We start from the raw sequence: 24,800 nt of genomic DNA on the forward strand, positions 1-24,800 counted from the left end.
TTGTGCAGGGGATTAGCCACGGGGACCCCCCTCAGTCCCCCTGCCTGAGGCAGGGACTGAGCATCCCATCCGGCAGCCGCTCAGGGCGAGCCAGGCCCGACTGAGCCCAGAGGCAGCACCCAGCACCGCGGGCTGAAGGGCACTCCCTGCTGGTTATCATTAGGGGCCAGAGTGAACAGAGGGAGGCATTATCCTTGTTCCAGAGCACCCAGGGGAGGGAGAGGAGCTCACGCATCCCTCAGGAGAGGGGCTGTGACCCCAGCCTTGGCCAGCTACCCAGCCTGATCAGCAGCCAGCAGCCGTGCCTCGGTTTCCCCAGACGTCCACCTCCTCCTCTCCAGAGCCCAGCCGGGAGCAGGGCCGCAGCTCCAGCTCCGTCCCCCACAGCACCGGCATGGCTGGAGGGAACTGTGGCTTCCTCCGGGATAGCAGAGCTGCTTCTCCGGGGCAAACCCTGGGCACCCACAGCCCCCCGGAGCGGAGAGCCCGGGAGACTGGGAGCATCCCTGGGTGGTACCCGGCTGCGGGGCGGGGGGAGAGGCAGCGGGGCTGGGGGTCCCGCAGGCCCGGGGGTTGTCGGGCAGGCGGCAGTGGCTGTTCCCAGCGCCGGGATTCCCCGCAGCTGCTTCCTGCCGCCCTATCTCACGGGCACATCTGGGGGAGCCGGGAGCGGCCGCCCCCCTCGGCGCTTCCTGCGCTGGCCCCCCCGGCCCCAGCCGCCGTTCTCACGTCCTCCCCCCAAGGCCGGCCGGAGCCCCCCGCTTCCCCCCTACCCTGATGCCCACCCTAGGCCTCACACTGCAGCTGCCCATCACACCCCTGGGGGGGTCTTATCCACCCTGCCCATGACCCTTTTAAGTCATCCCCAGGGCTGGGGGGGGCTGGAGCATCACACCCCCGTGGCACCCCAAGGCTGATTGTGGGGTACGACCAACTTATGCCATGCGACCCCCCCCCACACCCACAGAAGCCTGGGGGGGGTCCATGGGCATATGTGGGTGCCCCTGGCAGGGTGGGTGCGAGGTGCTGTGCTACCGCTGCAGGTGCACCCACAATTCGGGGCTCAGCCCCCCCCTTATTTTGCCCCTTTCTCCCTCCACCCCTTCTATTCCCCCCCCCCCCCATTGCATCCATCATTTCCCCTGCGAAAGGAGGAGGAGGAGGAGGATGGGGCCGGCGAGGGCGCGAAGGCCGCAGGTGTGAGCATCCCTGCTCGCAGCCCCCGGCCCCCCGCCGGCGTGGGGACACTGGTGACTCAGGGGGGCCTGGGCCCTGCTGCTGGGGCGGCAAGCGAAGCGCTTCCACCTCCCACGATATCCTCCGGGGTGAGCGGTGGCGGTGGGGGGGCGGCGGGCACCCAGAGCTGGCACCGCCTTCACCTCAGCCCCCCCCCAAAAAAGGTGGGGTGCTCCAGCCCCAGGAGGGTCCAGAGGGGAAACTGAGGCACGGGAAGGGGAGCCCAGCCCGGGTGTCGTGGGGGTCGGCAGGCCACAGGAGGGGTTTTGCTGGTCCTCTCCAGCCCCCCCCCCCAATCCCTCCCTTTCTCAGCCCCCCATATTCCTCCCCCCGGGTCCTGCCGTGCTGCAGGATGTGGCTTTGCCAGGCTGCCTTGTCACACCCAGAGAGACCGTTACAACTCATCACACCCCCCACCCCGCGCTGCCCAGCCCTGAGCTGCGCCGTCCCAGGCAAAATAAAACACCCCCAGAAAACCTGACACCCCCCATCTCAGCACCCTAAAACCCCCCAAAACCGACACGAGCCCCCAGCCCAACCATCCCTCCCCGTCACCCCTGGCACGGCCGGAAAGCCGCGTCCCACGGCATCGCGCGGAACAGCCCCCCCCACACCCACGGAAAAACATGGCGGGGGGGGACACGATGCTTTATCTGGGCCCCCATCGGCCCCTAATAAGGCAGCTTTATTTTTAGCAGAGGTGAAAGCCGGAGCGACCAGCTCAAGAGCTTTTTCCACTCCCATCTGCGTTTCTACAATTTGGGTTTCCGGTCGCGGTTTCGGCGCTTTTCAAACCTGCCCGAATTGTTATTTTGTTCGCTCGGCGAAGAGCCCGGCGGATCGCTCCTCTGGTAGAGAGAACGTGTGAGCGGCCCCCTCCCCGAGCTCCCCGCTCATCCGGGCCCCCCTGCACCCCCCCTACCCGCTTGCTCCGAGTGGGATCGCAGCATCCCCGCGGGATTTGGGTGCTGGGGGCTGGACCGCAGCTTTCCAGCCCCAGTGAGGCACAGCAGCCGCTTTTCAGACCCTGAGTGGGGAAACTGAGGCAGGGACAGGGTCGGCGTTCCCTGTTCCTGGGGTTGGGGACAAGCCCCACGCTGGGGCTCGGGCCCTGGGATGTGGGGACGTGGTGGCACCCAGCCGCGCACCCACCCCCGGAGCCTGGCCAAGTTTGGGGTTTGGGGATGGGGAGCCCCAGCTTGGCCCCCCCCCCCCCCCAGGGGGGGTCCTTGGATGGTGCGGCCACGCTGGGTTCAAGCAGGAGGGGAAATGAGTCAGGCAGCAAAGCTGGGGGGCAAAGGGGGGATGAGGGTTCTGTCCCCCCCCCCACGAGGAACCCACCCCCGTGGGGCTGGGCTGAGACCTGCCCAACTCATCCCAGCTGTGCCGGCGGACAGGGAAGCGCAGCCCCTCGGCGCAGGCGCTGGGGGGGGGGGACAGCTGGGTGTCCCCCCCGCCCCGGCCGGGAGCGCGGCCCCCTCCCCGCTTCCTCTGACACAGAGTTTCCATCTGCGCGGAGCAGGTGCCAGGTGAGGGCCACCCCCCCTGCCCCCCCCATCCAGGAAAGGGGGGACATGAAGTTTGTCCCCCCAGTGTGTCCCAGTCCTCCTCCAAACCCACTGGGAGCAGTGGGAGCTGCCCATGCTGCCCACCAGTCTGAGGGCGGGGGACACCCTAACACAGCCCCCCCGCATACCTCCATAGTCCCCCAAACACCCCCTTCCACCCCACATCCCCTGACTCCAGCAGCTGGGGATTTAGAGATATAAAAAAAGAACCAACCCACAAATCCTCCGATTCGGGCACCCCCCTCCCAGCCATCCCCCCCCACGGCCTCCCGCGGGTGGAGGAGGATGAGGAGGACGGCGGGGGGCAAGGCTGAAGGCCGGGGTCCCTGTCCCCAGCCCTGTCCCCCGGCTTTTCCTGTCCTCCGGGGCCAGGCGCGGCGGCAGCTGCGGGGCCAGGTGCCGGAAGCCGACCTGCGCTCGCTTTTGCTCGGCTTTTATTTATTTTTTTCACTCTCCGTTGACCCGAAAACTTCACTTTCTAAAAAAAATTGTCCCCATGTCCCGTCCCCCGCCCCGGGGTTGGGGACAAGCCCCACAGCCCAGCCCTGGGACATGGGGACCTGGTGGCACCCAGCCGCGCACCCACCCCCGGAGCCCGGCTAAGGGGTGGGCGGGGGGTCCCCGGGATGTGGCACCCAACACCCAGGGGCTCCCCTCAGCCCCTTCCCAGCCCCCCCCGAAAGCTGCGCCTCGCTTCCCCGCTTTCGCTCACCCCGATGACGTTTCTTGGGGGGATTCTGGTTTATTTTCATTTCTCGCTGGCCTTTTCGCTGTAAATCCCCCAAACGCAGCCCCCAAATCTGCCTGTGCAAGGGCGGGGGCTGGGGACACCGCGACGGGGACCCCACTGTTGCGAGGGGGGACAGCATGGCACCCCCAAAACATCCCCCGCGGGGTGGTTCCCAGGCACAGACCCTCCCCGGGGACACCGAGGTGACCCCCGCCGGACCCAGCCCAGGCCCCGGGGTGCTGGGTGGGTACATGGGGCCCACGGGCTGCCCGGGTCATGGGTGGGGGTGGCCTTGGGACCCCCACCCCAGAGGGTGCCCCGAGCCAAAGGGACCGGGACCTGTTGGGGAGCCAGGGCAGGGGGAGGGAGGATGGGGGACCCTCGCAGGCATCCTCGTGTGGGGGGCTCGGGGTGCCCGGGCAGAGGGGTTCCCCCCCCCCCCCCGGGACCGCACGGTTTTAGCAGCGGGCAGGGTTTCGGGGGGGGGGGGGGGGGGGGGGAGTTTGCTGGGAAAACTGGGAAGCGGGGTGGGAGGCAGCTGGGCTGCCTGCCCCCGTGTCCCTGTCCCTCCCCCCCCTGCAAAGCCCAGTCTGCCCAGCACAGGGTGGGACACGGCCACGGGACCCGCCCACCCGTGAGAAGCAGGGGGATGGAGACTGCGCTGCTGCGGCGGCGGGGGGGGGGGGGGGGGGACACGTCCCCGAGGGGAGCTTGCAGACAGGGCAGGGTGACAGCCCCCCGCGCTCAGCCCACCTGCCCCCCTCCACCTCCCTCCATCGTCACCAGCGGGGACTCCCCTGGGCCGGGGGCACAGTCTGGGGACGTGGGGGACAGCAGGGGTGCAGCCGGGAGGGATGACAGGAGGGGGCCCAGGGCATCCCCCACAGGCAGGAGCCCCGCAGAGTGTCCCCCCACGCCACGGATGTACCCGTGTGTGCTGTGTGTCCCTGTGCACCCCTGTGGGTGTACACGTGTGTTGTGTGTCCTTGTACATGCATGTAGGTGTACATATGTGTGCTGTGTGTCCCTGTATACACATGTAGGTGTACGCCTGTATGCTGTGTGTCCCTCTGCATGCATGTAGGTGTACATATGTGTGTTGTGTGTCCCTGGACATGCATTTCGGTGTACATATATGTGCTCTGTGTCCCTGTGCACACATGTAGGTGTGCATACATGTGCTGTGTGTCCTTGTACATGCATGTAGCTGTAAGTATATGTGCTGTGTGTCCCTGTGCACGCATGTAGGCGTACGTCCGTGTGTGCTGCAGGGGCCCTCTGTCCCCGTGTGCCACCCTCCCCTGTACAGGACGTGTGTGCCGTGTTTTTGCGTGCGCACGCACGTACCGTATGTGGGTGCGTACCGTATATACTGTGTAGGCGCGCATCCCTGCGCCGCCGCCGCGGCCCGGCACTGCCCCCTGGCGGGAGAGCGCAGGGCTGCAGCCCCCGACAGCAGCGGCCCCGGGGACCACCGGCCCCACGGACACGGACTCCCCTCAGACCATCAGATCCTCTTGCTCCAGGAGCCCCACCGACCACCAGTCCCTCCCCAAACCACCCCCGTCATTGCCCCACCAGCCCCCCAACCCACCGACCCCCCACCCTGGAGCAGAGCCGTGGGCACAGCCACCCCCAGGCAGAGCCCATGGGGGTCCCTCCCCATCCCAGCGAGCACCCACCCCAGCCCAAAGAGCCCCCCCAGCTGCACCCATGGGGCTGGACAGCACAGGGTGGGGGGCACAGGGCTTTAATCCCGCTGGGGCGATGGGGATGTGGGAACCGTGATGTGTGGGGCCGGCTATGATGTGTGAGGCTGGCTGCTGTGCCCACCCCGCAGTGCTGGGGACGTGAGGACAGGCCGGGGGACACAAGGTGGCCCCTCAGGGTGCGATGGGGCAGGTGACCCCGGTGCCCTTGGGGGCACAGGACCCCCCAGGCACCTTGTGTAGGTACTGCTGGTGCCGCTCCTCGGCGTAGTAGAAGTCCCCGGCCGGCTCGATGGCAGTGGTGATGTCCCCCCGCTGCCGCTCCCGCAGCTCCTAGGACAGTCCCGTGGCGGTGGGAGCCTGGACGGACCCCCCCGTCCTGCTGCCCCATGGCTTGGCACAGCCAGGGCAGGGGTTTGCTCCATGCCCTAGGGCTGGGGGAGCCTCGGTGTCCCCAGGGGGGGTCTCGGTGCCCCCACCTACCCGCTGGTACATCTCCCTGCTGCGGAGGGCGGCTGCCTGCTGCTGGGGGCCCAGCGTGTAGATGACGGAGCGGTACTGGGTGCCCAGGTCCTCCTGCTGCTGCATGCCTGGGGAGGGGGGAGCGCCTGGAGGGGGGGGTTTTGGGGCACCCCCAGGCCCCACCGGGCGCAGTGCGGTGGGCACTGACTTCACCCACGGAGGGTGAGATGGGGAAACTGAGGCACGGGGGTGGGGTGCAGCTGGAGGGGTCCTGCTGAAGGGGTCGGCGTGGGAAGGCTCTGTGAGCCCCCCCCCCACTCAGCACCAAGGGATGGAGATGCCAAGGACCCCCTTTTGGGGCCAGTTTGGGGTTCAGCCCCCCCAGAGTGGGGCTTTGGGGCCGCAGCAGGACCCATGGCCACATCCCAGCACCTCGTCCCTCCCTACCTTGCGTGGGGTCGTGGTTCTCCCAGAAGACTTTGAGCAGCTCCTCATAGCTGAGCTTCTGGGCGTCAAAGATGACCCTCACCACCTCGGCATGCCCCGTCAGCCCTGTGGCGAGAGCCAGCCCTGCAGCCCCCCCAACACGGCCCCCCACTGCCCCAGGACGGGGGCACAGCCGGCCAAGGCGCCGAGCTGAGATCCGACACATTTGTGACACTTGTGCTAAGCAGGAGCGTTGGCAAGGCGGGAGGGAGGGAGCTGGATACGGAGGGGGCTGCAGCACCCGCTCAGCACTCGCTCATCCCCCAGGACCCCCCGGACCCCCTTCCCCTGGGTGCCTGGTGGGGACGGGATGCCCAAGCCCCCCGTGCAGCGGGATAAATCCGGGGCCAGAGACAGCAGCCGGGATAATATTTCCTGCAGCCGGTTAATCCCCCGCAAAATCTCCCAGCTGAGCCGGGCTGGGGGGATCAGGATCCATTGGGTGGTGGAGAGCATCCCACGGGAGCCTGGGCCAGGGTGAGGTGGGGGGTGTAGGACCCCTTGTGATGGGACATCACCCGGCCACGGGGGTGGGGGGCATAGGGGGGGTCCCCATCGTGGCACGGGGGGGGCAAAGGCCCTCATTACCTGTGCGCACTTCTTCGTAGGTGGGGTTGGGGGTGAAGCCTCCCGCGTAGCCCACCTGGGTGGAGAAGACTCCCGGTGTCTCCCAGAAGAGCCGCTCCGCTCCCCAGAAGCACCCCATGCCTGCGGGGGGGGGGAGGGGTTGCCCCCTGCTCAGGGGAGGGGGGAGCTGGGCTGGGTGGGGGGCCCTGGCAGCCGGGACCCCCGTTCGCTGGCATGGGGCACCCACTCACCGAAAATCGCCGTCTGCATCCCTGCTGGGAAGGGTGGGAGCATGGGGTTCCCGTTGACGGCATGGGTGGCTGGGGGGGGGGCACAGGGTCAGGACCCCCAGCTCATCCCCAGCTGCAGCCGTCTCTGCCCTGTGTCCCTCCGCAAAAGCGGTCACTGACCCTGTCGCCGTCCCCTCCTGCTCCTCGGCCATCCCCCCCATCCACCCCCTTGGCAGGAGAGGGTCCCCGCTCTGGGGGGTGCATGGGGGTCCCATTGCCTCCCCTGGCCCCCCCAGCAGGGAGGGGGATGCTGCCTGTGGGCACGGGCTGGGACCCCCATCCCCACGCCGCAGGGATCGAGGGGGTTGGGATTGCTGTCCTCCCCCAATCCCCGGCCCCCCACGCCAGCATGGGGCATCCCGGGGCAGTTTAAGGGGGGCACCACCCACCCACACCCCCCCCCCGCCAAGCAGCACAGGTGAACTGAGACCTGGCCGCTCGTGACACCTGTGGAACATGACCCCCCTCCACACCTCTTGACCCCCCCTCCTCCCGGGGGGGCAGAGCAGGGTGCCCCCCATTCCTTCCCCAGAGACCCCACCACCACCCCCAGCCCACCCCCAGTACCTGCCACCGGCACCCTCTGGGCCCTGCCCGGCAGAGCCTCGGTGGGGCTGGGGAGCCCCCCCGCCCCCAGCATGGCCCCCCCAGCACCCAGCAAGGCCCCTGCAGACTGGGAGGAGAGAGCTGCGGGTGCTGGGAGGAGCACTGGGAGGGAGAAGGGTGCAGGAGGCGGGGGAGGCAGACCCTGGACCCAGGAGGGGGGGGTCACTGGTGTGGGTGCAGGAGGGGGTCTCCCGCTGGGGGGGCACGGGAGGGGGTGTCCCACTGTCACAGACATGCAGGGACACGGGGACAGGGTGCAGGACCCCCGGGGGGGGTGTTAGCCCGTGTTGTGAGGCAGGACGGGGCCAGGGCGATGAACCCCGACGGGGGGGCCGGGGGGTGACCCCGCGGCACGGGCAGAGTCCCGGCCACCCCGTCAATCATTAACGCACGGGGCCAAGGTCACCCCGGGACAGATCCAGCCCTCCCGCGACCCTGATCCCTCTCAGCCCCCCCCGGCCCCCCCAGCCTAGGAATATTTGCCCCCGCACCCTGCTCACCTCCGGTGGCTGAGGACACGCGTGCTCCCTGCTACGCAGGCACGCGGTGGATCAGAGGACGGTGACACCCGGGCTGGCGTGTTCCCACTGCCAAGGGACCCACCGGGCACCTGCAGGCATCGGAAGAGCTGCTGGTGCCCTTGGAGCTGCACAGCATGGGAACTGTCACAGCCTCCAGCCCTGCAAAGCCCTCGCGGCCCCATGGAGGTGTCCCTGTCCCCCTGGGCTCCGGCAGTGGGGGTGCAGCACCCACCCACCCACCCACGCTCCTGCAGGGCAGGGAGCCGGACTCCAGCACAGACGTTCCCCCGGCATCACCCAGGTGGGGGCTGGATGCTCAGACCCCCCCCACCTTCCCCTTGTCACGGGGACGCTGGGCAGTGGTCTGGGGGTCTCCGCAGACTCACCTGCGGTGACACGAGGCCGCGGAGGGAGGGCTGCGGTGGTGGCAGCTCCCAGCCCACCGCCAAGCCCCGCAGCCCCGGAAAGGCGGCCAAGGGCTGGGGAGCAGCGTGCAGGGCAGCGCAGAGCCCCGCAGGATGGCAGGCAGCCGGGGAGGAGGGCAGGTAGGATGGCAGGCAGAAACGCAGGCAGCGGAGCAGGACGCCAGGCAGCGGAGCAGGCAGCATTGCAGGACAGCAGGCAGAGGTGCAGGCAGCGATGGAGGACAGCAGGCAGGATGACAGGCAGCAATGCAGGCAGCATTGCAGGACAGCAGGCAGAGGTACAGGCAGTGGGGCAGGACGGCAGGCAGCACGGCAGGACAGCAGTGCAGGCAGCGGAGCAAGACAGCAGACAGAGGTGCAAGATGACAGGCAGTACGGCAGGACAGCAGTGCAGGATGGCAGTGCAGGATGGCAGGCAGCAGAGCAAGATGACAGGCAGCGGTGCAGGCAGCGGAGCACGGGAGCCCTCCCGCGGCGATCCCCGCAGCCCTCACCGTGCTGCCTGCACCGACCGCAGGGCTGTTCGCTCCAGCCTAACCCTCCGCTCCCCAGCGGAGCCCCCAGGACCCCAGCGGAGCCCCCCACGACCCCAGCGGAGCCCCCAGGACTGGGCAAACTCAGTTCTCTTCTGGCTTCCATCCAAACTGCAAGGTCAGTCTTAGCGAGTTCTAGGGGACTCCCCAGCCCTTATCAGGAATTATCCCCTTTGTAAGGAAATGCAAGACTGTGCCTCAGTTAATTTACACAATAGATAAGCACCCTCAGTTCTCTGCACAGCAACTATCAGGCAGTGCTGCTTCTACTAAATTCCTTACCTATTAGGCAAGGCTGGTTCTACTAAAATCCCTTTAACCCCTTCCTTCAACATAGAAAATATTAAAAGTGACAGGAATTGGGAAAAAAAAGGAAAAATATTTTAAAATAAGGGCAGTAAACAAAATAAACAGAAACATAAAGAGTAAATTTTAAAAGTGATGGGGATTAAGAGAGGAAAAGATTAAAAAAGAGAAACAGAAAACTAAATCAAAGCAGATGTAAAAAAATTTTTAAATCCGTGTGATTAAGAGAGAAAAAAGTACAAAATAAGGACGGCAACTAAATAGAGACATAGCAAGTATATTATAAAAGCAACAGGGTGCACGGCACACAGAAAAGAAATATAGGGATAGGGAGCTTGATAAAAGCAGACATAGAAACCGAATATGAAAACCCAAGGGATTAAGGGGGGTAAGAATTAAAAAATAGGGAGAGCAAACTAAATAAATGAAGACGCGGACAGAAAATTTAAACAGCGAAGGCGCACTTAAAATGCGAGGAATAATTTTTAAAAGACAGCAAATGGAAAAGGTAGGCGTAGAAAGAATATTTTTAAAGCAATACGCAATAGAGAACTAAAGCGCCCCAGGACTACAGCTCCCAGCACGCCGCGGAAGGCCCCTTCCCCTCTGCGGGAGCTGGCGGGGACCCTGCGCCCCGCCCGCCAGCGCGCCCGGTACCCCCCGGAGCACCCAGTGCAGCCGCGCGGCTCCGGGCAGCCCCCGCCGGCGGCTCGGACGCGGCGCCGCACCCGCACCGCTCCTCGCCTCCGACACGGACCCGGCCGGCCAGGCTGCCCCCCAGCAGCTCCCGCCGCCCGGCTCCGACACGGTGCCCGGCGGCCGCCCGGCAGGCACTGCTGCCCTCCTGGGGGCTTTCCCCAGGACCCCCTGGTCGGTCACCCCTCTACCACCCCCGGTCACTTTCTCCTTTGCTGCAGCCGGAGCTCGGCGACGGCTCCGCTCCTCCCTCGGCTCGCACTGGCCCCTCCACAGCCACCCGGGGCACGGCAGCACCGGCACAGGCACCGGCAGCCACCGCATTAAAGGGAGGGGCCGTTGCCATGAGCCCCACTACCCGCACCTGCGGCTTCTCCACCCCCGGCCCACAGCTGGAGCCCGGCAGGAACAGGGGGCCATCTCCTGAGCCACAAAGTGAGTCTCTTCCTCCCCTGGGGTCCGTCACAGCCCCTTGTCCATTGCAAAGGAAGCACAGACACAGGCGGGAAGGCAAAAGAGACGATGGGTGTTTATTCAGTCACGCACCGAATGAATCTGGGGAACGGGTCTGCTCTGAGCCTCGGTGCCCCCTACGCTCCCCCTGCCCCTCCGACACCTCGGCAGTCCGTCCCGGACCTGCGCCCGTCAGTCCAGCGGAGAACAGTCGGTCAGTCGGCTCCTGGAACGATGCGCTGCTCGGCAGAGGCTGCCAGAAATGAGGAGCAAGGTGCAGGATGCTACAAGACAGGAGAAAAATGACAGATGGCTGGACAGCGGCGGTGTAACGAGAAAGCACAAAGCAGGGAAAGGGACAGCGAGAGAAGGACGGGGACAGGCAGTCCCACAGAGATGGAGAAAAAAGCAGCATGGAGAGAGGATGAACAGCAGCAGAGAAGAAGAGGGAGCAGGACAGAGACTGAAAATGAAGAACGGGGAGCAGGAAGGAGATGCAAAACAAAAAACCTGCAGCATGACAGAGGAAAAAAGAATAGGGGCAGGGACCCGGACAAAGAGAGATGAGGAAATAGAATAGAATAGACATGGAGAAAGCAGTAGATCTGTGACGTGCTACGGAGCCAAGAAGAAAGGCCTAGAATCAAGCGCCAAGGAGCCAGACAGAGAGCACCAAAGCAAAAATACTGACAGGCTATGGGACAGAGGAGGAGGAAAGCAAAACTAGTAACCGGGAGCTGAGCAGAAAGAGGGGAAGAAGGAAAAAAAATGCCATGGGCTGCAGGGCAGAAAGAGGGAGGACCTAAAAGATGGGGACAAGTCAGAGAGAGATGGAGAAAGAAGGTACACAAGAGCAGAAAAAAAAAAAATCATAGCAGTGTGGGAGAGCGAGCGAGCCAGGGGAGGGACTGGGATGCAGAAGAGGGGTGACAGGGCCCCGAGGGTGCAGGACTCACTGCAGCTCTCACTCTCGGTGCTGCCCAGAGACTTTGACACTTCAGATGTTTCTCTCTCCTTATCTCTTCCCTTCCTCTTCCGTAATTCCAATCGTTTGGCTCTCCTCCACCTGAGAGGAAATGCATGTGGGTGTCTTAAAACTCATACGAGATGCAGCTTCCTAGACAAGAAGCCTCACTCATGCACTACATGCAGGAATAGGACAGAAAGAGAATATGATGAGGGGGAAGCAGAACACACGGATCGAGAGAGAACTTAAATTAAAGGAATAAACAAGGCAGGAAAGAGAGACAAAGAAAAGAGGCCAGAAAGGCTCTTTTCTCTGGCTTCTTACCCTCGCCCCCGGCCTCCCACCCCTCTGCGGCCTCCCACCCCTTTCCAACGTCCTTTTCTTTCTGGCCTCTACCCTCGCCCCCAGCCTCCAACCCATCTGTGGCCTCCCACACCTTTCCGGACTCCTTTTCTTTCTAGCCTCTACTCTCGCCCCCGGCCTCCCAACCCTCTGCGGCCTCCCACCCCTTTACGGCCTCCTATTTTTTCTGGCCTCTACTCTTGCCCCCGGCCTCTCACCCCTCTGCGGCCTCCCACACCTTTCCGGCCTCATTTGCTTTCTGGCCTCTACCCTCGCCCCCGGCCTCCCAGCCCTCTGCGGCCTCCCACCCCTTTCCGTTTTTTTTGTTTTTCTGGCCTCTACCCTCGCCCTAGGCCTCCCACCACTCTGCGGCCTCCCACCCCTTTCCGGCCTCCTTTTTTTTCTGGCCTTTACCCTTGCCCAAAGCCTCCCACCCCTCTGCGGCCTCCCACCCCTTTCCAGCCTCCTTTTTTTTCAGGCATCTACCTTCGCCCCCAGCCTACCACCTGTCTGCAGCCTCCCACCCCATTCCAGACTACTTTTCTTTCTGGCCTCTACCCTCCTCCCTGGCATCCCACCCCTCTGCGGCCTCCCACCCGTCTGCAGCCTCTGCCTTCGCCCCTGGCCTCCCACGCCTCTGCGGCCTCCCACCCCTTTCCGGCCTCCTTTCCTTTCTGGCCTCTACCCTCGCCTCCGGACTCGCAAAATTCTGGGGCCTCCCACCCCTTTCCGGCCTCCTTTCCTTTCTGGCCTCTACTCTCGCCCCCGATCTACCACCCCCCTGCAGCCTCCCACCCCTCAAACTTCAAAAGTAGCCTGGGAATGGGAGGGGTCCCTGCGAGGCTCCTTTAGGAGCCCTGCTCCGAAAATGCGAATGTCTGCAGATAGGTGGCAGCCAGAAGGGGCTAGCCTGGAAAGCTGTTGCTCAGCCTCATCTGCCCATGGCACTGCGCACACAGAGGCACAGAGACTGGGGTTGCTTGCTTGTCTTGCAACCTCAAACTTCCAATGTAGCTTTCGGGGTCCGTGCTGGGCGCCTCCGGCAACCCTGCCCCGAAAATGCAAAAATCTGCAGATAGGTCGCAGCCAGAAGGGGCCAGCCTGGAAAGCTGTTGCTCAGCCTCATCTGCCCATGGCACTGCTCGCACAGAGGCACAGAGACTGGGGCTGCTTGCTTGTCTTGCCAGCTCAAACTTCAATTGTAGCTTTGGGGGTCCTTGCCGGGCACCTCCTTCAGCCCTACTCCGAAAATGCGAACATCTGCAGATAGCTGGCAGCCAGAAGGGGCTAGCCTGGAAAGCTGTTGCTCAGCCTCATCTGCCCATGGCACTGCTCGCACAGAGGCACAGAGACTGGGGCTGCTTGATTGTCTTGCCACTTCAAATTTCAAACCTATCTTATGTTGTCTGTGCTGGGAGCCTCCGGTAGCCCTGCTCTGAGAATATGAACGTCTGCAGATAGCTGGCAGCCAGAAGGGGCTAGCCTGGAAAGCTGTTGCTCAGCCTCATCTGCCCATGGCACTGCTCGCACAGAGGCACAGAGACTGGGGCTGCTTGCTTGTCTTGCCACCTCAAACTTCAAACGTAGCCTGGGAATGGGACTGGTCACTGCCAGGCTCCTTTCGCAGCCCTGCTCCCAAAATGCGAATGTCTGCAGATAGCTGGCAGCCAGAAGGAGCTAGCCTGGAAAGCTGTTGCTCAGCCTCATCTGCCCATGGCACTGCTCTCACAGAGGCACAGAGACTGGGGCTGCCTCCTTGTCTTGCCACCTCAAACTTCAAACGTATCTTATGTTGTCCGTGCTGGGCGCCTCCGGTAGCCCTGCTCTGAGAATGCGAACGTCTGCAGATAGCTGGCAGCCAGAAAGGGCTAGCCTGGAAAGCTGTTGCTCAGCCTGATCTGCCCATGGCACTGCTCGCACAGAGGCACAGAGACTGGGGCTGCTTGCTTGTCTTGCCACCTCAAACTTCAAACGTAAAGTGGAAATGGGGGGGGGCCCTGAGAGACTCCTTGCCCAGCCCTTCTCCCAAAATGTGAACGTCTGCAGATAGCTGGCAGCCAGAAGGGGCTAGCCTGGAAAGCTGTTGCTCAGCCTCATCTGCCCATGGCACTGCTCGCACAGAGGCACAGAGACTGGGTCTGCTTGCTTGTCTTGCCACCTCAAACTTCAAACGTATCTTATGTTGTCCGTGCTGGGCGTCTCCGGTAGCCCTGCTCTGAGAATGCGAACGTCTGCAGATAGCTGGCAGCCAGAAGGGGCTAGCCTGGAAAGCTGTTGCTAAGCCTCATCTGCCCATGGCTCTGCTCGCACAGAGGCACAGAGACTGGGGCTGCTTGCTTGTCTTGCCACCTCAAAGTTCAAACGTAGCCTGGGAATGGGGAGGTCCCTGCCAGGCTCCTTTCCCAGCCCTGCTCTGAAAATGCGAACGTCTGCAGACAGCTGGCAGACAGAAGAGGCTAGCCTGGAAAGCTGTTGCTCAGCCTCATCTGCCCATGGCACTGCTCGCACAGAGGCACAGAGACTGGGGCTGCTTGCTTGTCTTGCCATCTCAAACTTGAAACGTAGCCTGGGAATGGGGAGGTCCCTGCCAGGCTGCTTTCCCAGCCCTTCTCCCAAAATGCGAACGTCTGCAGATAGCTGGCAGCCAGAAGGGGCTAGCCTGGAAAGCTGTTGCTCAGCCTCATCTGCCCATGGCACTAATCGCACAGAGGCACAGAGACTGGGGCTGCTTGCTTGTCTTGCCACCTCAAACTTCAAACGTAGCCTGGGAATGGGGATTTCCCTGCCAGGCTCCTTTCCCAGCCCTGCTCTGAAAATGCGAATGTCTGCAGACAGCTGGCAGCCAGAAGGGGCTAGCCTGGAAAGCTGTTGCTCAGCCTCATCTGCCCATGGCACTGCTCGCACAGAGGCACAGAGACCGGGGCTGCTTGCTTGTCTTGCCACCTCAAACTTCAAACGTATCTTATGTTGTCCGTGCTGGGCGCCTCCGGTAGCCCTGCTCTGAGAATGCGAACATCTGCAGATAGCTGGCAGCCAGAAGGGGCTAGCCTGGAAAGCTGTTGCTACGCCTCATCTGCCCATGGCACTGCTCGCACAGAGGCACAGAGACTGGGGCTGCTTGATTGTCTTGCCATCTCAAACTTCAAGCGTAGCCTGGGAATGGGAGTGGTCGGTGCCAGGCTCCGTTCGCGGCCCTGCTCTGGGAATGCGAACGTCTGCAGATAGCTGGCAGCCAGAAGGGGCTAGCCTGGAAAGCTGTTGCTCAGCCTCATCTGCCCATGGCACTGCTCGCACAGAGGCACAGAGACTGGGGCTGCTTGCTTGTCTTGCCACCTCAAACTTCAAACGTAGACTGGAAATGGGGTTGTCCCTGCCAGGCTGCTTTCCCAGCCCTTCTCCCAAAATGCGAACGTCTGCAGATAGCTGGCAGCCAGAAGGGGCTAGCCTGGAAAGCTGTTGCTCAGCCTCATCTGCCCATGGCACTGCTCGCACAGAGGCACAGAGACTGGGGCTGCTTGCTTGTCTTGCCACCTCAAACTTCAAACGTAGCTTATTTTGTCCGTGCTGGGCTCCTCCGGTAGCCCTGCTCTGAGAATGCGAACGTCTGCAGATAGCTGGCAGCCAGAAGGGGCTAGCCTGGAAAGCTGTTGCTCAGCCTCATCTGCCCATGGCACTGCTCGCACAGAGGCATAGAGACTGGGGCTGCTTGCTTGTCTTGCCATCTCAAACTTCAAACGTTGACTGGGAATGGGGAGGTCCATGCCAGGCTCCTTTCCCAGCCCTGCTCCGAAAATGCGAACGTCTGCAGATAGCTCGCAGGCAGAAAGAGCTAGCCTGGAAAGCTGTTGCTCAGCCTCATCTGCCCATGGCACTGTTCGCACAGAGGCACAGAGACTGGGGCTGCTTGCTTGTCTTGCCACCTCAAACTTCAAACGTAGCTTATTTTGTCCGTGCTGGGCGTCTCCGGTAGCCCTGCTCTGAGAATGCGAACGTCTGCTGATAGCTCGCAGCCAGAAGGGGCTAGCCTGGAAAGCTGTTGCTCAGCCTCATCTGCCCATGGCACTGCTCGCACAGAGGCACAGAGACTGGGGCTGCTTGCTTGTCTTGCCACCTCAAACTTCAAACGTAGACTGGAAATGGGGTTGTCCCTGCCAGGCTGCTTTCCCAGCCCTGCTCCCAAAATGCGAACGTCTGCAGATAGCTGGCAGCCAGAAGGGGCTAGCCTGGAAAGCTGTTGCTCCGCCTCATCTGCCCATGGCACTGCTCGCACAGAGGCACAGAGACTGGGGCTGCTTGCTTGTCTTGCCACCTCAAACTTCAAACGTAGCCTGGGAATGGGGGGGGTCCCTGCTGAGCCCCCAAGTCCCCGGCGAAGCCCCCAAGACCCCAGCAGAGCCCCCAGGACCCCAACAGAGCCCCCAGGACCCCAGCAAAGACCCCAGGATCTTAACAGAGACCCCAGGACCCGTACAGAGCCCTAGGACCCTAGGACTGGGGGCTTCTCTTGGGTCCTGTGGGCTCTGTTGGGGTTATTGGGGTCTCTGCTGGGGTCCTGGAAGCTTCGCTGGTGTTCTGGGGGCTCTTTTGCTGTCCGGGAGGCTCTGTTGATGTCCTGTGGGCTCTGTTGGTGTTATTGGGGTCTCTTTTGTGGTCCTGGGGGCTCTGTTGATGTCCTTGGGGCTCTGTTTGGGTCCTGGGGGATTCGCTGGGGTCCTGGGGGTTCTGTTCGGGTCCTGGGGGCTCTCTTGGGGTCTTGGGACTTTGCTGGGGTTTTGGGGGCTCGGTTGCGGTCCTGGGGTCTTGTTGGTGTAGTGAAAGCATCGCTGAGGTCCTGCGGTCTCTGTAGGGGTCCTGGGGGCTCTGTTGTCATCCTTTGAACCTCGCTGGGGTCCTGGGGGCTCTGTTGGGTTCCTGGGAGCTTCGATGAGGTCCGGGGGGCGTCACAGGGGTCCTGGGGTCACTGTTGGGGTCCTGGGCGGTCTGTTGGTGTCCTGGGGGCTTCGCTGGGGTCCTGGGGGCTCTGTTGGGGTTATTCGGGGCTCTGTTGGGGTTGTGGGGGCTTCGCTTGGGTCCTGGGGACTCTGTTGGGGTCCGGGGATCTCTGCTGGGGTCGTATAGGGCTTTGCTAGGGTCCTGCGGTCTCCTTTGGGGTCCTGGGGGCTCTGTTGATGTCCTGGTGGGTTCGCTGGTGTCCTGGGGGCTCTGTTGGTGTCCTGGTGGCTCTCTTGGGGTCCTGGGAGCTCTGTTGGCGTCCTGGGGCCTTCGCTGGGGTCCTGGGGGCTCTGTTGGGCTCCAGAGGGCTCTGTTGGGGTCCTGGGGGCATCGGTGGGGTCCTGTGGGCTCTGTTGGGGTTATTGGGGGTTTCGGTGGGGTCCTGGGGGCTCTGTTGGTGTCCTGGGAGGTTCGCTGGGGTCCTGGGGGCTATGTTGGGGTTATTGGGGTCTCTGTTGGGGTCCTGGGGGCTCTGTTTGGGTTCTGGGGACTCTCTTGGGGTCCTGGGGCTCTGTACGGGTCCTGGGGTCTCTGTTAAGATCCTGGGGTCTTCGCTGGGGTCCTGGGGACTCTGTTGGGGTCCTGGGGGCTCTGTTGGGGTCTTGCAGGCTTCGCTGGGGTCTTGGGGGCTCGGTTTCGTTCCTGGGGTCTTGTTGGTGTACTGAGGGCATCGCTGAGGTCCTGGGGTCTCTGTTGGGGTCCTGGAGGCTCTGTTGTTGTCCCGGAGGCTTCGCTGGGGTCCTGGGGGCTCTGTTGTCGTCCTGGGGGCTTCACTGGGGTCCTGGGGACTCTGTTGGTGTCCTGGGGGATTTTGGGGTCCTGGCGGCTTCGCTGGGGTCCTGGGGTCTCTGTTGGGGTCCTGGAAGATTCGCTGGGGTCCTGGGGTCTCTGTTTGCGTCCTGGGGGCGACATTCACGTCCTGGGGGCTTTGCTGGGGTCCTGGGGTATCTGTTGGTGTCCTGGGGGCTTCACAGGGGTCCTGGGGGCTTTGTTGGTATCCTGGGGGTTCGCTGGGGTCCTGGAAGCTCTGTTCCGGTCCTGGGGCTCGGTAGGGGTCCTGGGGTCTCTGTTAAGATCCTGGGGGCTTCACTGGCGTCCAGGGGGCACTGTTGGGGTCCTGGGGGATTCGCTGGGGTCCTGGAAGCTCTATTTGGGTCCTAGGGGATCTGTTCGGGTCCTGGGGGCTTCGCAGGGGTCCCTGGGGGCTCTGTTGGGGTTCTGGGGGCTCTGCTGGGGTCCTGGGGGCTTCTCTTGGGTCCTGTGGGCTCTGTTGGGGTTATTGGGGTCTCTGCTGGGGTCCTAGAAGCTTCGCTGGGGTTCTGGGGGCTCTTTTGGTGTCCTGGGGGCTCTGTTGATGTCCTGTGGGCTGTGTTGGGGTTATTGGGGTCTCTTTTGGGGTCCTGGGGGCTCTGTTGATGTCCTTGGGGCTCTGTTTGGGTCCTGGGGGATTCGCTGGGGTCCTGGGGGTTCTGTTCGGGTCCTGGGGGCTCTGTTGGGGTTCTGGGGGCTCTGCTGGGGTCCTGGGGGCTTCGCTGGGGTCCCGGGGGCTCCTTTGGTGTCCTGGGGGCTCTGCTGGGGTCCTGGTGGGTTCGCTGGTGTCCTGGGGGCTCTGTTGGGGTCCTGGGGGCTCTGTTGTCGTCCTGGGGGCTTCACTGGTGTTCTGGGGACTCTGTTGGTGTCCTGGGGGGTTTTGGGGTCCTGGCGGCTTCGCGGTGGTCCTGGGGTCTCTGTTGGGGTCGTGGAAGATTCGCTGGGGTCCTGGGGTCTCTGTTTGGGTCCTGGGGGCGACATTCACGTCCTGGGGCCATGGCTGGGGTCCTGGGGTATCTGTTGGTGTCCTGGGGGCTCTGTTGGGGTCCTGGGGGCTTTGTTGGTATCCTGGGGGTTCGCTGGGGTCCTGGAAGCTCTGTTCCGGTCCTGGGGCTCGGTAGGGGTCCTGGGGTCTCTGTTAAGATCCTGAGGGCTTCACTGGCGTCCAGGGGGCACTGTTGGGGTCCTGGGGGATTCGCTGGGGTCCTGTGGGCTCTGTTGGGGTTATTGGGGTCTCTGCTGGGGTCCTAGAAGCTTCGCTGGGGTTCTGGGGGCTCTTTTGGTGTCCTGGGGGCTCTGTTGATGTCCTGTGGGCTCTGTTGGTGTTATTGGGGTCTCTTTTGTGGTCCTGGGGGCTCTGTTGATGTCCTTGGGGCTCTGTTTGGGTCCTGGGGGATTCGCTGGGGTCCTGGGGGTTCTGTTCGGGTCCTGGGGGCTCTCTTGGGGTCCTGGAGCTCTGTACGGGTCCTGGGGGCTCTGTTAAGTTCCTGGGGTCTTCGCTGGGGTCCTGGGGGCTCTGTTGGGGTCCTGGGGTCTCTGTTGGGGTCTTGGGACTTTGCTGGGGTTTTGGGGGCTCGGTTGCGGTCCTGGGGTCTTGTTGGTGTACTGAAAGCATCGCTGAGGTCCTGGGGGCTCTGTTGGGGTCCTGGGGGCTCTGTTGTCATCCTTTGAACTTCGCTGGTGTCCTGGGGGCTCTGTTGGGTTCCTGGGAGCTCTGCTGAGGTCCTGGAGGCTCTGTTGATGTCCTGGGGTATTTGCTGCGGTCCTGGGGTCTCTGTTGGGGTCCTGGGGGCTTCGATGAGGTCCGGGGGGCGTCACAGGGGTCCTGGGGTCACTGTTGGGGTCCTGGGCGGTCTGTTGGTGTCCTGGGGGCTTCGGTGTTGTCCTGGGGGCTCTGTTTGGGTTATTCGGGGCTTCGCTGGGTTCCTAGGGGCTCTGTTGAAATACTGGAGGCTCTGGTGGTGTCCTGGTGGCTCTGTTGGGGTCCTGGGGGCACTGTTCGGGTCCTGGGGTATCTGTTGGTGTCCTGGGGGCTCTGTTGGGGTCCTGGGGGCTTTGTTGGTATCCTGGGGGTTCGCTGGGGTCCTGGAAGCTCTGTTCCGGTCCTGGGGCTCGGTAGGGGTCCTGGGGTCTCTGTTAAGATCCTGGGGGCTTCACTGGTGTCCAGGGGGCACTGTTGGGGTCCTGGGGGATTCGCTGGGGTACTGGAAGCACTGTTTGGGTCCTAGGAGATCTGTTCGGGTCCTGGGGGCTTCGCAGGGGTCCTGGGGGCTTCGCTTGGGGTTCTTGTGGCTCTGCTGGGGTCCTGGGGACTTCGCTTGGGTCCTGTGGGCTCTGTTGGGGTTATTGGGGTCTCTGCTGGGGTCCTGGAAGCTTCGCTGGGGTTTGGGGGGCTCTTTTGGTGTCCGGGAGGCTTTGTTGATGTCCTGGGGTCTCTTTTGGGTTCCTGGGAGCTCTGATGAGGTCCTGGAGGCTCTGTTGATGTCCTGGGGTATTCGCTGCGGTCCTGGGGTCTCTGTTGGGGTCCTGGGGGCTTCGATGAGGTCCGGGGGGTGTCGCAGGGGTCCTGGGGTCTCTGTTGGGGTCCTGGGCGGTCTGTTGGTGTCCTGGGGTCTTCGCTGGGGTCCTGGGGGCTCTGTTGGGGTCCGGGGATCTCTGCTGGGGTCGTAAAGGGCTTCGCTAGGGTCCTGCAGTCTCCTTTGGGGTCCTGGGGGCTCTGTTGATGTCCTGGTGGGTTCGCTGGTGTCCTGGGGGGTTCTGTTGGTGTCCTGGTGGCTCTCTTGGGGTCCTGGGAGCTCTGTTGGCGTCCTGGGGCCTTCGCTGGGGTCCTGGGGGCTCTGTTGGGCTCCAGAGGGCTCTGTTGGGGTCCTGGGGGCATCGGTGGGGTCCTGTGGGCTCTGTTGGGGTTATTGGGGGTTTCGGTGGGGTCCTGGGGGCTCTGTTGGTGTCCTGGGAGGTTCGCTGGGGTCCTGGGGGCTATGTTGGGGTTATTGGGGTCTCTGTTGGGGTCCTGGGGGCTCTGTTGGGGTTCTGGGGGCTCTCCTGGGATCTCTGTTAAGATCCTGGGGTCTTCGCTGGGGTCCTGGGGGCTCTTTTGGGGTCTTGGGGGCTTCGCCGGGGATTTGGGGGTTCGGTTTGGGTCCTGGGGTCTTGTTGGTGTACTGAAAGCATCGCTGGGGTCCTGGGGTCACTGTTGGGGTCCTGGAGGCTCTGTTGTCGTCCCGGGGGCTGCGGTGGGGTCCTGGGGGCTTCGCTGTGTTTCTGGGGGCTCTGTTGGGGTTCTGGGGGCTCTGCTGGGGTCCTGGGGGCTTCTCTTGGGTCCTGTGGGCTCTGTTGGGGTTATTGGGGTCTCTGCTGGGGTCCTAGAAGCTTCGCTGGGGTTCTGGGGGCTCTTTTGGTGTCCTGGGGGCTCTGTTGATGTCCTGTGGGCTGTGTTGGGGTTATTGGGGTCTCTTTTGGGGTCCTGGGGGCTCTGTTGATGTCCTTGGGGCTCTGTTTGGGTCCTGGGGGATTCGCTGGGGTCCTGGGGGTTCTGTTCGGGTCCTGGGGGCTCTGTTGGGGTTCTGGGGGCTCTGCTGGGGTCCTGGGGGCTTCGCTGGGGTCCCGGGGGCTCCTTTGGTGTCCTGGGGGCTCTGCTGGGGTCCTGGTGGGTTCGCTGGTGTCCTGGGGGCTCTGTTGGGGTCCTGGGGGCTCTGTTGTCGTCCTGGGGGCTTCACTGGTGTTCTGGGGACTCTGTTGGTGTCCTGGGGGGTTTTGGGGTCCTGGCGGCTTCGCGGTGGTCCTGGGGTCTCTGTTGGGGTCGTGGAAGATTCGCTGGGGTCCTGGGGTCTCTGTTTGGGTCCTGGGGGCGACATTCACGTCCTGGGGCCATGGCTGGGGTCCTGGGGTATCTGTTGGTGTCCTGGGGGCTCTGTTGGGGTCCTGGGGGCTTTGTTGGTATCCTGGGGGTTCGCTGGGGTCCTGGAAGCTCTGTTCCGGTCCTGGGGCTCGGTAGGGGTCCTGGGGTCTCTGTTAAGATCCTGAGGGCTTCACTGGCGTCCAGGGGGCACTGTTGGGGTCCTGGGGGATTCGCTGGGGTCCTGTGGGCTCTGTTGGGGTTATTGGGGTCTCTGCTGGGGTCCTAGAAGCTTCGCTGGGGTTCTGGGGGCTCTTTTGGTGTCCTGGGGGCTCTGTTGATGTCCTGTGGGCTCTGTTGGTGTTATTGGGGTCTCTTTTGTGGTCCTGGGGGCTCTGTTGATGTCCTTGGGGCTCTGTTTGGGTCCTGGGGGATTCGCTGGGGTCCTGGGGGTTCTGTTCGGGTCCTGGGGGCTCTCTTGGGGTCCTGGAGCTCTGTACGGGTCCTGGGGGCTCTGTTAAGTTCCTGGGGTCTTCGCTGGGGTCCTGGGGGCTCTGTTGGGGTCCTGGGGTCTCTGTTGGGGTCTTGGGACTTTGCTGGGGTTTTGGGGGCTCGGTTGCGGTCCTGGGGTCTTGTTGGTGTACTGAAAGCATCGCTGAGGTCCTGGGGGCTCTGTTGGGGTCCTGGGGGCTCTGTTGTCATCCTTTGAACTTCGCTGGTGTCCTGGGGGCTCTGTTGGGTTCCTGGGAGCTCTGCTGAGGTCCTGGAGGCTCTGTTGATGTCCTGGGGTATTTGCTGCGGTCCTGGGGTCTCTGTTGGGGTCCTGGGGGCTTCGATGAGGTCCGGGGGGCGTCACAGGGGTCCTGGGGTCACTGTTGGGGTCCTGGGCGGTCTGTTGGTGTCCTGGGGGCTTCGGTGTTGTCCTGGGGGCTCTGTTTGGGTTATTCGGGGCTTCGCTGGGTTCCTAGGGGCTCTGTTGAAATACTGGAGGCTCTGGTGGTGTCCTGGTGGCTCTGTTGGGGTCCTGGGGGCACTGTTCGGGTCCTGGGGTATCTGTTGGTGTCCTGGGGGCTCTGTTGGGGTCCTGGGGGCTTTGTTGGTATCCTGGGGGTTCGCTGGGGTCCTGGAAGCTCTGTTCCGGTCCTGGGGCTCGGTAGGGGTCCTGGGGTCTCTGTTAAGATCCTGGGGGCTTCACTGGTGTCCAGGGGGCACTGTTGGGGTCCTGGGGGATTCGCTGGGGTACTGGAAGCACTGTTTGGGTCCTAGGAGATCTGTTCGGGTCCTGGGGGCTTCGCAGGGGTCCTGGGGGCTTCGCTTGGGGTTCTTGTGGCTCTGCTGGGGTCCTGGGGACTTCGCTTGGGTCCTGTGGGCTCTGTTGGGGTTATTGGGGTCTCTGCTGGGGTCCTGGAAGCTTCGCTGGGGTTTGGGGGGCTCTTTTGGTGTCCGGGAGGCTTTGTTGATGTCCTGGGGTCTCTTTTGGGTTCCTGGGAGCTCTGATGAGGTCCTGGAGGCTCTGTTGATGTCCTGGGGTATTCGCTGCGGTCCTGGGGTCTCTGTTGGGGTCCTGGGGGCTTCGATGAGGTCCGGGGGGTGTCGCAGGGGTCCTGGGGTCTCTGTTGGGGTCCTGGGCGGTCTGTTGGTGTCCTGGGGTCTTCGCTGGGGTCCTGGGGGCTCTGTTGGGGTCCGGGGATCTCTGCTGGGGTCGTAAAGGGCTTCGCTAGGGTCCTGCAGTCTCCTTTGGGGTCCTGGGGGCTCTGTTGATGTCCTGGTGGGTTCGCTGGTGTCCTGGGGGGTTCTGTTGGTGTCCTGGTGGCTCTCTTGGGGTCCTGGGAGCTCTGTTGGCGTCCTGGGGCCTTCGCTGGGGTCCTGGGGGCTCTGTTGGGCTCCAGAGGGCTCTGTTGGGGTCCTGGGGGCATCGGTGGGGTCCTGTGGGCTCTGTTGGGGTTATTGGGGGTTTCGGTGGGGTCCTGGGGGCTCTGTTGGTGTCCTGGGAGGTTCGCTGGGGTCCTGGGGGCTATGTTGGGGTTATTGGGGTCTCTGTTGGGGTCCTGGGGGCTCTGTTGGGGTTCTGGGGGCTCTCCTGGGATCTCTGTTAAGATCCTGGGGTCTTCGCTGGGGTCCTGGGGGCTCTTTTGGGGTCTTGGGGGCTTCGCCGGGGATTTGGGGGTTCGGTTTGGGTCCTGGGGTCTTGTTGGTGTACTGAAAGCATCGCTGGGGTCCTGGGGTCACTGTTGGGGTCCTGGAGGCTCTGTTGTCGTCCCGGGGGCTGCGGTGGGGTCCTGGGGGCTTCGCTGTGTTTCTGGGGGCTCTGTTGGGGTTATTGGGGGCTTCGATGGCGTCCTGGAGGCTTTGTTGGGATCCTGAGGGCTCTGCTGGGGTCCTGGGTGATTCGCTGGGTTCCCGGGGGCTCCTTTGGTGTCCTGGGGGCTCTGCTGGGGTCCTGGAGGCTTCGCTGGGGTCCTGGGGGCTCTGTTGGGGTCCTGGGGGCTCTGTTGTCGTCCTGGGGCCTTCACTGGGGTCCTGGGGGCTCTGTTGTCGTCCTGGGGGCTTCGCTGGGTTCCTGGGGGCTCTGTTGGGGTCCTGGGGTCTCTGTTGGGTTCTTGGGACTTTGCTGGGGTTTTGGGGGCTCGGTTCGGGTCCTGGAGTCTTGTTGGTGTACTGAAAGCATCGCTGAGGTCCTGGGGTCTCTGTTGGGGTCCTGGGGGCTCAGTTGTCATCCTCGGAACTTCGCTGGGATCCTGGGGGCTCTGTTGGGGTCCTGGTGGCTCTGTTGGGGTCCTGGGGGCTTCGCTGGGGTCCTCGGGGCTCTGTTGGTGTCCTGGGGGCTTCGCTGGGGTCCTGGGGGCTGATTTTGGGTCCTGGGGGCTTCGTTGGGGTCCTGGGCGCTCTGTTGTGGTCCTGGGCGTAGGTTGGGGTCCTGAGGTCTCTGCTAAGATCCTGGGGGCTTCGCTGGGGTCCTGGGGTCTCTGCTGGGGTCCTGGAGGATTTGCTGGGGTCCTGAGGGCTTCGCTGGTGTCCTGGAAGCTCTGTTGGGGTCCTGGAGGCTCTCTTGGGGTCCTGGGGGCTCTGTTGGGGTCCTGGAGGCTTCGCTGGGTTTTTCTGGGCTCTGTTGGTGTCCTGGGGGCTCTGTTGGGGTTCTGGGGTGTTTGTTGGGATCCTGGGGGCTCTGTTGAGGTCCTGGGAGCTCGGTTGGGGTCCTGGGGGCTTTGTTGGTATCCTTTGGGCTTCGCTGGGGTCCTGGGGGCTCTGTTGGGGTCCTGGGGGCT

General features: G+C 63.4%; 1 protein-coding gene and 1 long non-coding RNA gene across 12 annotated transcripts; both read right to left on the minus strand.

The window, feature by feature from the left end:
- Positions 1–1,884: 1,884 nt before the first annotated feature.
- On the minus strand, positions 1,885–2,276 carry LOC142363447 (uncharacterized). Its single transcript, XR_012765747.1, has 2 exons — positions 2,159–2,276; positions 1,885–2,084 (listed from the first exon to the last, which is right to left on the minus strand). It is a non-coding gene; the product is annotated as an uncharacterized LOC142363447 (long non-coding RNA).
- Positions 2,277–5,268: 2,992 nt separating this feature from the next.
- Positions 5,269–7,873, minus strand: LOC142363445 (peptide methionine sulfoxide reductase MsrA 1-like). Of its 11 annotated transcripts, none has more exons than XM_075438062.1 (6): positions 7,616–7,873; positions 7,010–7,078; positions 6,780–6,925; positions 6,153–6,257; positions 5,727–5,833; positions 5,269–5,576 (listed from the first exon to the last, which is right to left on the minus strand). In XM_075438062.1, exons 3-6 carry the CDS (start codon positions 6,895–6,897, stop codon positions 5,418–5,420), a joined length of 489 nt encoding a protein of 162 aa, XP_075294177.1. In that variant the 5' UTR covers positions 6,898–6,925; positions 7,010–7,078; positions 7,616–7,873; the 3' UTR covers positions 5,269–5,417. The 11 variants fall into 11 exon arrangements, with proteins under 11 accessions (XP_075294177.1, XP_075294172.1, XP_075294171.1 ...); XM_075438057.1 differs by having other exon boundaries at positions 6,153–6,210; positions 7,010–7,030; positions 7,616–7,759; XM_075438056.1 differs by having other exon boundaries at positions 6,153–6,210; positions 7,010–7,033; positions 7,616–7,759.
- Positions 7,874–24,800: the final 16,927 nt, after the last annotated feature.

Source organism: Opisthocomus hoazin, chromosome 17 (assembly GCF_030867145.1).
Source record: "Opisthocomus hoazin isolate bOpiHoa1 chromosome 17, bOpiHoa1.hap1, whole genome shotgun sequence".
NCBI classification, from domain to species: Eukaryota; Metazoa; Chordata; class Aves; order Opisthocomiformes; family Opisthocomidae; genus Opisthocomus; species Opisthocomus hoazin.